Source organism: Scophthalmus maximus, chromosome 11 (genome assembly GCF_022379125.1).
Source record: "Scophthalmus maximus strain ysfricsl-2021 chromosome 11, ASM2237912v1, whole genome shotgun sequence".
Taxonomy (NCBI): Eukaryota; Metazoa; Chordata; class Actinopteri; order Pleuronectiformes; family Scophthalmidae; genus Scophthalmus; species Scophthalmus maximus.
In genome coordinates, this window is record NC_061525.1 from 16630669 (window position 1) to 16645920 (window position 15252).

At 44.1% G+C, this 15252-nt stretch overlaps 1 protein-coding gene across 1 annotated transcript; it reads left to right on the forward strand.

Annotated features, from left to right (window-relative positions):
* The first annotated feature begins 238 nt into the window (after window positions 1-238).
* On the forward strand, window positions 239-10459 carry fzd4 (frizzled class receptor 4). The gene is made up of 6 exons (XM_035623382.2): window positions 239-953; window positions 4947-5084; window positions 5266-5652; window positions 6116-6261; window positions 6920-7167; window positions 7301-10459. Exons 1-6 carry the CDS (start codon window positions 699-701, stop codon window positions 7717-7719), a joined length of 1593 nt encoding a protein of 530 aa, XP_035479275.1. The 5' UTR covers window positions 239-698; the 3' UTR covers window positions 7720-10459.
* Window positions 10460-15252: the final 4793 nt, after the last annotated feature.

Sequence of the window (15252 nt, forward strand, 5' to 3'; positions counted from 1 at the left end):
AGGGAACACGGTGAGGCAAAGTGGGGAAAGCAAAGAGAAGGATGCTATGGAGGAAAGGAGACGGGGAGAAGGAGAAAAGCTGCAGAAAAAGGAGAGGGGGTGAAGGGGAGAGGGGAGGAGAGGAGACTCGCTCTTCTATTTTCCTCCGAGATCCCGCCCCCCTCCTGGTCGGGGGTTGGTCAGGGAAACCCAACTCCCGTGCGCGGATTGGTCGGCTCTCCTCCGGACGGGCTAACTCGTCTCCGCTCACAGACACAATAAAGTTTAGAGCTGCGCGCTCGGAGGCAGTGGACGCAAACCCCGGACCGCTGTGCGTCGACGCTGCGCTGCCCCGCACGGAGTCACCAACGGGACACGACGCTACGAGGACCGCGGGAGTTTATCCACGTGTAGTGGCTTGTTTTTAGCTCCAGCGCGCACTGTTTGAATTGGAATCACGCGCTTTTCATTACGCACAGAACCTCGGATGATTCCCTGCGATTTTCTGGATGTTTTAATCGATTGACTGGCACAGAGGGGGACACCACCACCGGGACTCCGAGGAACGCACGGGACTCCACGCGCCCGCCAGTTTGTTTGGACTATCAACACGCGCCGCGGCTTCCCTGGGAGTACTCACTGAACTCCCCCCGTTGGAGGAAACATCGCACCGTGTCAACGAGCCCAGCGGGCAGCCGCTCGGCAGTGACGCGGTGACCATGCCCGGGATGGTGGCGTCGCTCGCCGGGGCTGCCCTCCTCCTGCTGGCCGGTGCGCTCTGCGCGGCGCAGGCGTTCGGCGAAGAGGCGGAGGAGATGACCTGCGACCCGATCCGCATCAGCATGTGCCAGGGCCTCGGCTACAACGTCACCAAGATGCCCAACTTGGTCGGCAACGTGCTGCAGTCGGACGCCGAGCTGCAGCTGACCACGTTCACGCCGCTCATACAGTACGGCTGCTCCAGCCAGCTCAAGGTAACGGACGGATGTGGCGCACACGGGCGACGCAACACTGGTCACACACACACACACACACGCACGCACACACACTGGTCTCTCTCACACACACACACACACACACAGGTCTCACACACACACACACACACACACACACACACTGGTCTCACACACACACACACACACACACACACTGGTCACACACACACACACACGCGCGCGCACGCGCACGCACACACACACACACACACACTGGTCTCTCACACACACACACACACACACACACACACACACACTGACCTCACACACACACACACACTCACACACGCACGCACGCACACACACACACTGGTCTCTCTCACACACACAAACACACACACACACACACTGGTCTCACACACACACACACACACACTGGTCACACACTGGTCTCACACACACACACACACACACACACACACACACACACTGGTCACACACACTGGTCTCTCACACACACACACACACACACACACACACACACACACACACACACACACACACACACACACACACACACACACACACACACACTGGTCTCACACACACACACACACACACACTGGTCACACACACTGGTCTCTCACACACACACACACACACACACACACACACACACACACCACACACACACACACACACACACACACACACACACACACACACACACACACACACACACACACACAGAGCAGAGCAGAGGAGAGTGGGCAGTGTGGACGAAAGGGAAACACTAACGCAAGTCTAGATAGGCTGCTATATTTGTGTGTGTGCGTGTGTGTGTGTGTGTGTGTGTGATATAACTTATTACTTATTTTGTGGGGACCTAAATCTGTTTACAGTCACATTATTGGGGACTTGTCCACATAATGTACATCATTAAATGTTGTGAAAGTGAAGTGAAAACATGTTTTTTGGGGGGTTAGGGCAAGGTTAGGTTGTGTGTGTGTGTGTGGGGGGGGGGGGGGGGCATGACGGTGAATGAAAATCAGCACATGGCGGGGAGCTACTAGGAATAGTTGACTATTCAGTGAATAGCTCAGATGATAACAATCCATTTTCACAGCAGACAAATTTTCATATGTCATAGTAGGATAAGCACAGGTGTTGACTGAGATCCATTTTGAAGATTTGCATCAGTGACATGTCAAATTATCCCACAGAGAATTCTGCACACACATATAATATGAGCAGCATGATGTAGGTCGCTTGATTCCCATTGAGTTAGAATATAAGTGGAGGGGTCCCTGATTCCCCTTCCTTCCTGTTGTGCCAGGCTGCCATGCTAATTTCAATAAAATGCCCCCTCTGTCTGTTGACAGTCTGAGTTCATGCCCCACACAGCCATACTGTAGTCTGTCGGTTAACAATCGTGCCCTCAGTTTCTTAAAGACAATTGCTGCTTGTTTGCCTCGTGCACCGGTGTTATTACTTGCGTCTGAGATTTTAGAATCTTGCTGCAATGACGACACCAGATCACCAGCAGCGTTAATGGCTGGACCTTTATTAAAACCTCACACGACAAGAGACATCTGCATAACACGACATACGTCTCAAGTTTTTATTACAAAGCTACAGTGACTTATTGGTGTGTACAGGATCTTTGAAACAGGGTCAAATTAGTCTGACATGCTAAATTTGATATGGTGCTTGTGATATTTGAGTTCACGTGTGAGGCAGTCCGACGGAAGGAGCAACTGCAGCATAAAATCTAACTGTCCCACTCCAGCTGAAAATTGTCTTGTAATATTAGCTCACCACACACACACACACACACAGACACACACACACTATAGAGGGAGGAAGGGGGAAAGGGAAACCGTATCCTCTAACATTTGCTCTAATGGGAGGCTTCCTGACAAGTAACCAGAGCAGCTTTTAGCAGTGAAGTGACAGCACTCAGGTTACCAACGGTCGGGGAAAACACCCAGAATGTGTTACATTACTGTCACGGGCACAGTCGACATAACTCAAGAAGAAATACCAGCAGTTGTACTGCTTTTATAAACCTGTGTCAGTTTACGAGCTGATGCTCCAACGCCACAGGGTAACTTTGTTCATTTGATTTTTTTTAGAATCACAAATTACCCAGGACGACTATGATGAATATGGCTCAGGCTGGGAACAAAGATTCTCTATATGTGGCGAGAAACATAATCCTGACTCCAGATCAGGCAGTCTGCAAAGATAAAGCTGTAACAATGCTGATACTGACCAGAGAGCAGTGTGACAAATCGAGTTTTTGACTGGTTTCTGAGCTGGTTTTTGACACTTGATAGGTCCCAGAGACCTTTTTATTTGATTAATTCAGAAACACTAGGTGCCTGAAAACATGGAAACAATTGCAGCTCAATAATTCTCATTTATCATAGTCATAATTTTGATAGCCCGAGCTTGACTTTGGTGCACACGGATTCACAATTGTTACGTTTCCTTTGCATGCTCATTCCCACAGAAAGCAAGAGTTGTTTGATTTTTTTCTGTGTGTATTCATTTCCCAATCGTGACACATTTCTTGGATTCATGTTTCATTTGGTCTCCGTCCTAGGGACAATTTCTAGATGGGATTTCTCTGCCTCAATGTCCAAGACATTATTGCTCAGTAAATATTTTGGTATTTGGTATATGAAAAACTACAGAAAACAGCCCCACACTGTAATTTTTTTTTACATTACAAATATATATACTGTATATAAAAATGTAAAAATCAATACACCCAAGCTCCTGAATTTGTCTCATTACCTAAACATAGCTGATTAAAATGTAATATCTGGTTCTGAGCATTTTAATATCATGAGATTGGTCCAGTTGTACACAATGGCTTCAAACAGCTTACACTGTTAAGGCATGAAATCACTTAAAATTGCAACCTTTTGTAACCCCCAGAGTAGCCCCCCCCCCAACACACACACACACACACACACCTCAGATGGTCAAATGTGACTTCAGACTGTTCACTATCTTTATAACTCTGACTTGGATATCTATTTCCAAACCACTGCCATGGGACAGAGAAAACTGAGCCTTGGATTAGAGGGGGGGATTATACAGCATTACATGGCACATGCCCTCGGTGTTGTTAAGACCACAGATTGTTTTTAAAGACGCAGAGTTGTACGTGTAACCTTGGAGCAGGTTGCTGTTGGCCGTGGTGTTTTCCGCCAAGTCTTGGGGGATTTTATTGAAAGTGAAGATAGAAACCCACAAGTATAAAAGGTGATGAAATATATTGACAGGGAGAAGCAGCAGGACAGTGAGCAGTATACGCAAGAAGACGGAGGATCCGCATGTGGGAGTACAGGGCGTAGCCAACTACCAGCTGTAATCCTGTTGAAATATGTGGGAGAATTGGTCCATGGGGTGCACAGCACTGTTTCCACTTCTTTGACAAGCACTATACACCACAGACACAATTGACCTTCTACTTCACAGTTTGATTTAACCAAAAAACTGCACTCAAATATGACACAATGTTGGCAAAGTGGCCCTTCTCTCTCTTCTTGCACTTTCAGTGTCTAAAATGAAATTTGTTATTGTACCATGTTCTTATATCATGCCAAACTATGTTTCTTACTCTGGACATTTGGCGGAAATTTTGCTATAAGGCTTGCAGGAAAAGTTCCGGAGCAACAGTTGCGTTCTCACATACAGCCCACCCTTAAAAACTTTGATTTAATGTCCACACATCAGTGCATGTCTGAAAGCAGCCCGTGTTTCTCTACTGTCTCTCAATTAAAACATGCTCTTATTTCAATACAACACATTATTCTAACTCAACACATTTGCGGTATCATCGGCCTCAGCTCATTTTATAACTTCTGTGTCAATACTCCTTCTCTCAAGAAGGAGTATTGACACGTTAGTAGCTGCGCGCACCGAAATCTCGAAACTGAGCACACATTTCAGAATTTTGTGACACGCACTAAGATGAAAATGCTCATCTTCATCTCTGTCTTTGCTTTTTTTCTCCAGTTCTTCCTTTGCTCAGTTTATGTGCCAATGTGCACAGACAAGGTGCCCATCCCCATTGGTCCATGCGGTAGCATGTGTCTGTCTGTCAAGAGAAAATGCCTCCCAGTGCTCCACGAGTTTGGCTTCATATGGCCTGAGGTGAGTCACACCATCACAGGAACATCTGGTGTGTATTAATAAATATAACTTTAGGGTGTAGTAGGTTGATGGGGAAACTGGGGAGAAACAAAAATTTGCTCAAAATCTACTATCTATTTTTATCTATCACCGTCTTAATACGCTTCTAAAATGCCATTTCCCATCACATTTTCCCACACAGGTGCTCAACTGCAGCCTGTTCCCACCTCAAAACGACCACAACCACATGTGCATGGAGGGCCCAGGAGACGAGGACTCCCCTTACCCGCCGGTCCGCCACCCCCCCCACCAGGAGGAGTGTCAGGCCCTGGGATCTGCCCCCGACCAGTATACCTGGCTGAAACAGACGGAGAGCTGTACCCTCCAGTGCGGCTACGACAGCGGGCTCTACCGACGGGGGGCCAAAGTCTTCACAGATGCGTGGATGGCGGTGTGGGCCGTGCTATGCTTCCTGTCGACCACGCTGACGGTCTTGACCTTTCTGTTGGATTCGCAGCGCTTCTCCTACCCCGAGCGGCCCATCATCTTCCTGTCCATGTGCTGTAATCTGTACAGTGTTGCATACCTGGTAAGTGGGAGACATGAAACCTACTGACACTAAAACAACGGCAAGACAAACAAAAATCTTCACAACACGCTCAGAAACTTAAATCTAGACAATGTAATGCTTGAAAAAACAAATCACTGACAGAAAATGTGATATGATACGACACATACGGCTTACTGATTATTAGGTATTAGCAGAATCATATTTATTAAATTACTGACTCCGCACATTGTGCATAATCTTGACTGTCTTGATCAATCTTCTGTCATTCCTTTCCTTGCATTTGTTTTAATTTACTATTGAGCAATATAGTAAGAGTATTTTTTAAATATCCTAGAATTTTATAAAATAATATTCTCTTTCGGCAACACATCTGCAACACATTTGCCTTTATCATTAACCATGTAACTCTGCATAATTAGCACAGGGTTTTTTTCATCATGTATTCAAATATTTCGCTTTTTGTTCTCTTATTTGATTTTAGGTACGGCTGACTCTGGGGAGGGAACGCGTTTCCTGTGACCTGGATGCCACAGGGGTTCCAATTCTAGTACAGGAAGGGTTGAAGAGCACCGGATGTGCCATCGTCTTCCTCCTCCTCTATTTCTTTGGCATGGCCTCCTCACTCTGGTTTGTACAAACAAAAATACAATCACACCTTTTGTTGTATCAGCCCTTCGTCTGTTTTCCCCAGTCTGACTACCAACCTTAGCTGCTATGAAGGGACTGGTGGAACAATTGGAGTACGAGACTTGCATCCTGTTTTCTAGTCTTTACTATCCTGTCTCATAACCTATGCACTAGATGGATTAATTTCCACATACAAAGCTGGCCTTTAGTAAAAACAAAAGAAAGAAAGAAAAAAAAGACACTTTTTGAGCATGTTCGACTCCGCAGTTGCAGAGGAAACAGTGCTATACCAGCATTTTCTGTCTTCCTTTTCACTTTGCCCCCACTTTCCTGTTTTTCACTCCTCTCTTGGGAAACACAATAAGCTGAAAAGCCCAAGGACTTCACTCTCCTAAAATATGACCCTGACCCTCTTGTTATGTAATTCATGACTAGCTGGTGTCATGATGAACTTGTTGCAACAGAGGGCTGCGGATGTCCTCCCGATTAGCAATGAAAAAGCTGAGGTTTTGAGATGCTGTAGCAGTAAAGCATCTTGTATCAAGGAAACCTTTATTATTTACTACCAGAATGAGAAAGATCTGATAGTTGTGCACACGAGCAGTGTTTGTCCCTTCTCTCACTCTCCTTGCCCTCTCCCCTGCGTCTCCTCTTCTAGGTGGGTGATCCTGACACTCACCTGGTTCTTGGCTGCTGGACTGAAGTGGGGCCATGAGGCTATCGAGATGCACAGCTCCTACTTCCACATAGCGGCCTGGGCCATCCCAGCGGTTAAAACCATCGTCATCCTCATAATGCGACTCGTGGACGCAGATGACCTGACGGGACTCTGCTATGTTGGCAACCAGCAGCAGGAGGCTCTCACGGGCTTTGTGGTGGCTCCACTGGCTTCGTACCTTCTCATAGGTAATCACAGCACTATAATACAATCAATGTATGGATTTTACTTCTTCTGTGCTTATACCTACATGTCAAATACTCAGAGCCCATTTTAATTCTGATCTCTGTCTGATGTTCTTTTTTTCTTTCTTCACCCCAGGTACCTTGTTTATCTGCGCCGGCCTGGTCGCTCTATTCAAGATCCGTTCCAATCTGCAGAAGGACGGCGCCAAAACTGACAAGCTGGAGCGTTTGATGGTGAAGATCGGAGTGTTTTCTGTTCTCTACACCGTCCCAGCGTCCACCGTCATTGGCTGTTACCTCTACCAGCTGTCTCACTGGGGAGATTTTCGGGCCAACACAAGGGATTCATACGTGGCATCAGAGATGCTTCGAATCTTCATGTCACTGCTTGTAGGAATCACGTCGGGCATGTGGATCTGGTCGGCAAAGACCCTGCACACCTGGCAACGCTGCACGGCCCGCCTGCTGAGGGATAGCAGGGCGAGTCGAGCGGGCAAGAGGGCACCAGGGGAGGGCTGGATCAAACCAGGGAAAGGGAATGAGACCGTGGTGTGAGGGGAAAGAAAGAGAGGATGTACAGGAACAGACTTTTGCCTGCTTCTCTCTCACCTACAGAAACGTTCTCCGCCTGGCGAAGGGCGGAGACGTCAGAGACGAGAGGGAGATTCATAATGTGACGCGGGAGCGTGGCAGGAGATTCCTCAAGAAAGCCACTGGATGTGATGGCATCAGAAAAAAGATTGCTGAGTCCTCGCCCTCTCGATCTGACTCTGTGCCTCCAATAAATAGGAGCTAAGGAGAAAAGAGGAGGACTCAGTCGTACTTAAGTAGCAACAGTAGCCTCTCTACCTCTGTTTGACTTCCATTGCCCAGAGAGATAAGAGAAAACAAACAAAAAGTGAAGGAGAAAGAGAGACGGAAAAGGCAGAACAGAAGCATCAATACGCATATTCATCAATAAGCTGTGTAGCACCACGTCTACCTCCTGCCTCTCTTTTCTCCAAAGCCCTCAGCAGAAGAGACTGAACCTGCTGGATACTGTAAACCCTTATGCCATTGTGTGTTTTTAGGGTCTTTTGAAATGTTACATTTTACACTGGAGGGTTGTAGTGCAGATATTTTACAGATGTATGGCTGAAGTTTCCCACAGGTATCCTTGAGAGCCCCTTCCACATGCGAAAAAATTAAATGACAACTAAATTTCAACAAAAGTAAGGATCTGAAATATACTTATGTCTGCAGCGACTTTTCCTTTGGAACAATATTCAACATTTTTGTAAATTATACCTTTTTGTACAAGGTATTATTGTATAGAAATTTTGAGGGGAAACCAGCTCTAAGCTTTAATAATGCACTATAATTATTTACAATATGTGAAGTGTCTGTACTTGTTTCAATTACGTTACCTAGGACGTTAGTGGTGGGACAAATAACCAAATCACTTTTAAAGTATATCAAAATACACAGGGAGAATTTGGTCAGTTTTTATTATGAACTACACAAAAAAATAACTTAAAACAATACAAATTTGTAAAAAATAATTCACAAATCGCATTTCTTACAAATATTTTGAAGGCAAGGGCAGATTGAGAAACATAATCTGTTTCTTTTTGGTCTGTCTAGTACATTTAGGATAAAGTCTTTGGTAGATATGAAATTATACCGCAATGAATCCTGGGGGTACCCCCAGCTGTGCCTTTTCTTAACCCATAAATGTGGAAGCGGAGAGGCATCTGGGAAATGTAGGCCTGTGTGACCTCAGCAATCTGTGAGGAGAAGCTCAGCTAACGTCAGCTCTTCCTGGAAACACTGCACTCTATATGCCCTTGAATTACCATGAAATCCAGGAAATTGATTTATTCTTTCTGCCCTCATTTCGTAAAATCGGACTCAAGGCAGGTTAGGGAATTAGAGGTTATCAGACAATCACTGGCCAAAACACAAACTATGCAGTAACAAAGAACTGCCACACAGACACGTGCAGGTACACACACAAGAATAATGTTCCCACGAATCTCGTCCACCGGCTCATTGAAGACCCAGTTCTGATCACTATCCGAGGGAATAGAAGCACACATGGCAAGAGTGTCCATGTCTGTGTCCATGCATATATCTATCAATCACTTCAGTTCTATAATGCCAAGTTCTATAATGCCAAATTCGCACTATTAATAGGCAAGTCTGTTCTTATAGCTCATCTGTATGTCTGTCTGGCTGATTCTCTTTAACCTCACCTATGACACCGTGGCTCATTTCCCAGACAATCAAGTCATCCCTGTAAAAAGTCATTGTTCATTATATTTTAAATTTCATGGACGATAAGAGATTAGATTCCAGTTCACTGTACGCTTTAGTTATATAAGTGAAAGTCCTCGGGTCTTACTGCTACATTCAACAAAATCTGCAACTGTGCCGTATATTTGCCTGACAATCTTTAAAGCAAAGTTCTTGTATTTCAGTGAGGCTTTGAATGTATACTTCGTAGGGTGTGTCACATTACACCTTGTGTATCTTGAGTTTTAAAAAAATGGTTCTGGGCAATTTTTATGTATAAATGCCCCTGAATAATTTGGAGCTTTTACCGTCTTGTGTCTCATCTGAAACCACTTAGTGCCTCTCACAGCCTGTCATAGGTATTTATTTAGCAAAAACATATAGAATGACACAGAAAATTATTTTTCCCAAAATACATTAGAGGTAACCTCGCCCTTATTGCACTCAAAGATAGTTTTGAGTGGTTCTGGTGAAACCAAGAACCTCAAAAAAAGCGTACCTTGGCGCACGTATTAAAATTCCACAGCCAAACAAACACGACACAGAGTTAAAGTGAATTAAATTAACCTCTGACGACCTCCCCTCTGAGCTAATGCCGTTTCCCTCTTTAACTGTCTTAATGTTTTGGCAGTCTCCTCTCGTGTGATCACACCGAGCTTCAGGTCACATTTCCAACAATCACCGTTCAGTTGTGCCTTGAAATGCGGCGAGTTGTGCGCCACAGCCTAATGAAGATGGAGAACCGCTGGTTATACAGCTTTTGTAAATGCTTTTAAGAAGCCCACGTGTGAGTCAATGTCGGGGTCACTTCGCCAACACCGATCGAAGCCTTTAAGGTCCAGCCTGTTGGTTTGTGTAGAAAACTCAATGTCTTGATGAAGTCATAATGTGTTATAAAGAAATTGTTAATTTATCCTTGTAAAAAATATGACAAAACGTTTTAAAACTTGTTTGTTATTTAAAAAACAACACTTTTGTATCAGAAGAAGATGAATAAAAAGCTTTTGGATTCCAATCTATACATGCATGTGTTTGAATTTGGAAAACTGCATGTTCAAAGCAGGGGATGCATGAATGTGTTAGTCTGTAGACATTACCATGCCTCTTAAAAGATGCATATAAACATGTGATTTAGTGAATGAATTCTGTCCTGGGTCATTACATCTCAGTTGTGTTCACTCAGTGGGTTGAACAATGCTGCCACCTCTTGTCCACTGAGACAAATCATTTTTGATGCTTTATATCACTAACGCTATTTAAACCACTGTTTAAACAAGACATCACCCTGTTGTTAACTCCACACATCTGCACAGCAGTGACCCAGGCTTGGTGTGTTTTGCGTTTCTTTTTAACCGTTACCCTGGTACATGATAAGAAACGCTCCATAACCACCAAATTTGTCTTGAATCCACAGTGGAAACACGGTGATTATACTGTGTAAACAGCACTGTCCCATCCATCACATCAGCTATGAACTCACAACCCCCCCCCCCCCCCCCCCCCACACACACACACACTCGCAGATGCATACACACTTTCACTTACTTCAAAATTAGTAGTTATTTGGTTTTATAATTACACTTGGGGCTGGGGTAGAATTGCAACCGGAGAAACTGATTAATTCTGGGCATGCGTGTGTGTGCTGTCGAGAGAGAGAGAGATAGTCCAAATATATAAGTCTGCAGCTCAGATAGCTTTCCTGTAATTTACTGTCAGTGAATTGTGTGTTTGTTTAAGAACTCACTCAAAAGCCAGAGGTAAAGGGAAAGTGACAGCGTCTACTGCTGTATTGTTTCCAGATGTGGCTCTACTAACACACACTTGCACTTGCACACAGTTCATACACAATCAGGCATGTTCACAGACATGCATATTCACAGGCAGTGGGAAAAAAACGAGTTTAAGGAGTTCAGATACTTGGAAATTCATACCCTAAATGGAGTTTTTGTATATGTGTGCGTGTTTTTGCATGTTTTCAGTTTGCTACAACCTCTTAGTTCCCTGAGTACCACAGGTCGTTTGCCTCCAGGCGTCTCCCTCGAGGCAGTGGTTTCACTGTTTCTGCTGTTGATTTAGAGATACAGTAACTTGTTACACACGCAATCTTTTCCCAGCTAACAGCTCTCCCTACATGCTCATTTTCCAAAAGAAATCGACACCTTAAACCATAATTCATATTCACTAATGACGGCCTATGGCTTCTGCTCTTGAGGTGACATTTGGACACAACCATTTCTTACTATAAAATGCACGCATCGTACCACAAGCAAACTCTGTCCTCGTTCTCTTTTCTTTCACAAATCTGCAATGTGCAGGGATGCTTTTAAAATTCCTTGGGACTAATATTCCTGGGAATGTATTTTCAGAGTTGGGTTCCCATGTGTGTAATTGTGTACATACTGTTCCTGTGCGTCGCCAAGCATGGCAGTTGTGAAGAGACTGAAATAATAAGTTACTGGAGGGAGGGAGGGAGCCAGTCACAGGAAATCAAGAAAAAGGAAAGGAAGAAGTGAAAGAAAAAACTAAATAAAGAGAGAACAGAGAAGAAAGGGCAAAGTGAAAGGGCTGAGTGAGAGGAAGAGGAAAGGAAATCTGTCATCCGCCAACAGCAGAGCGCCGCAGCTGTTCCCTCTCAGCAATGTTGAAATCATTTTCCCATTCCACTCAGCGTCCATGCCATATCACTAGTTTTGAGTAATGGCCACCACTGGGGATTCTGGGTGACGTAGTTGTCTCGGCTCAGGAGCCAAATTGGTGCAAGACAGATTTGTAAATCCTGGTTCTTGGGCCAAACCAGCTAAAGAGTTGAGACAGATATCCAAAAGCCCATCCAAGAGAGAGAGACTGGAGGATTGTTCACCATCAGAGAGCTTGTAATACACGACAGGGTATTAAAGGTTGAATTCATTTTTTTTGGCAGGCACTGTATGTTTATGGCCAGGTCAGAAATTTGAAAATGTGTTGTAACATCAAAGAATAAACCATAAACGCACGAGTCATCATCATATTTGGCATTATGATTTGATACGTTTGGAATTGCGAGGGCTTGCTACTATTCAACATGACAGACTCTGATTTAGACCACTGGCTTTACAAAGACAGCTTTTTTATATTGTACATGTTTTCTGTTTGTCCTGGTGCCACTTTCATGTTGTGTGAGCTGTGCTGCTGCCATCGCTGTTACACTTTTATCACCACTAGATGTCACCCTTTATCTTTCTCTTTCGTGTGTCTTCTTTCTCAACTGAAACTGGTAATGGGTGACTGATAAGTTATGTAACCATTTTTCTTTGTTTTATGATCTTTTGGGTGAATCTAGGAACGAGTCAGAAATACCAAAAAAAGACAGCAACTGTTCTCACTTTGTATTCCATCGGAACATGGTTTAATGACAACATATCACAGGTTAATGCAACATTATTACATCTGGAAAGAAACACACATAAGCACACACACAGGAGAGCATGCTGAGGTATATTTGAATGGAAAACAGACTAAAAAGAGCCGTGTAGGATGGAAGTGGGTGGAGGTTAGGAAAGGAGACAGGAGAAATTGTGAGAAATGTCAGAGTAGAAGATGGAGGAAAGGCTAACAAGCAGAAGGTAATAAATGATCCCATTGTTTTTCTCCCAATCAGAAAGTCATATTGGCAAGCGGAATGACTGGAATTGAACTCATACAAACATAATCTATCTTCGTGAGCTTGTCTGGGTTTGTTTCCTATCTGTATTTTCCAGCGGGTTTCCTGTGAGTGAACAGATAGAGGCCTTAGAAAGCCGTGACTATATACCGACAGGAAAACTAGATCGCCAAAGTCAGATGGATTCCTCCTTTATTCTGGTCTTAATGTCTGTATGTTGTGTCGTGTTGTCATGTTATGTGCCATCTTATATTTACAGGTATGTGTTATTTATTTTTGCTCACAGGTCGGTGATTTTGTACTGCCACTACTGCAAGTTTCGAAATTTTACTTGCAAGCCTGAATATAAATGAGACAATTAGCTAAAGCCTGTGATTCAGTACTCACTGTCCCCGTGCTTATTAGGACTAGTCCAACACACCACAATGGCAGCTCTGTCACGCCGATATGGAAATTGCGCGCACGCGCACGCGCACACACCACACCGCACGCACGCGCACGCACACAAAAACAAACCCAAAGTTACCAGATAAGGAAAAGAAATGCTGGTAGGCTACAGGGGAAGAATAAACAACTAAAGGCTAAATGATAATATTTCCCCGCCCTTTTTTTTTTCAGTCACACTAGGAAAAAGTATTCCAAGATTTTCTCAAGTGACAAATGTGATTTTATTATTTTTTATTCACATAATCGCGGAAGTCGTAATCGCAATTATTAACGCAAATTTAATCAATCCCAGCGAATATTGCACGGCCTTGCAATTTTGTCCAATTGCCGCAACTTGTCCGCAAATTTTACCAATCAGCTTAGACCCATCCGCATGCGTCATCATGATAGATTCAGACTCACTTCCTTGAATACAGAGAGAAAGATGTGCGACGCAAAAAAAGCGCATTTGCCATCAAATATTGCTGCGTCAATTTCCCGATGTATTACACGGATGGGGTGGTAAACTGTTTTGCACTGCTTTCAATATAGTGGTGGAACACAAACGAAAGTCATCGCTTGACTGACACTTTTCTACCGCAAAGCATGCCCGATGAATGGCTATGCAATGACTAATATTCAAACAAAGCATATCGTTTCAGAATTGTTGAAATCCCGAGCTTTTTTTGGTAAGGTTACAAAGAACACTAAAAAACAGTCGCAACTAGTTTTGTCAATTCACTAGCTCCTGCAATGACATTGAAAATATTCACCGCAACTTTTCGATAAAGGTGCCACAAAATCGGGCAATAAAAAAACCTGCAATAGTCCTGTAGGGACTGAACGTTAAACATTAAATCGTTTACATTTTGCAGTCTGGCGAAAAATGACACTGTCAACCGTGAATATGCCCAAGAAGTTACCAAAAAAGCATGTTTACTGATAATGAGCTGGTCCCCCTAAATCTATAACTCACAAGCCCAACACATGGATACAGAGTGAAATATAGGTTTAGGATTGAGGACATTTGTAAAACGTATTTTTAACTCGTGACACATTTCCAACAAGCCATAATAAGTATGTCACAAAAATTACCTGAGGAAATGCTGAAACGGTATAAGCAATTGGTTAAAACGAAGACAACCCCCAATCATTTCAAGTTACTGTAAAGATCCACACATGGTTATTAAATGCACCGGGTAGGGCTGAGTGGAGAGTGAGAAGAGAGGAAGCTGAGGAAAAGAGCTGGAGATTGATGAGGCCTATCGTTTTCCATTAGTGAGGCCCGGATCTCAACCCTAATGAGAGAAATATTAGCTACAAACCACACGACATCCACGCACATTAGTTAAGATTTCAGGTTTTTCTGGTCATGTTGCACTTGACACACACACACACACATTCTCTGCCCTGCTTGTTGACACGCCAACTTCATTAATTTGTCCCATTACGCTCCTGATTATCATACCTGCGAACAACCGAGTGTGTGCACGTACACGTGTACCCGTTCACATTTGGCCTCAGGGAGCACGGAGCGGTTCCAGTATTGTGTTTCCGCGCGCACATAATGAGACAACTGTTTGCCCCGTGGGTTATTCGTGATGATGATGATGAAGATCCTCCACAGCCTGAGTTAAGAACAAACGTTAGTTTCTGCTCTGATTTTTTTTACAAATGTTGGTGTAGCCCCACTCGCTCCATTCCGACTTTGACACGGGATCTTGTCCACACCTTTTGGCATGGGAGGT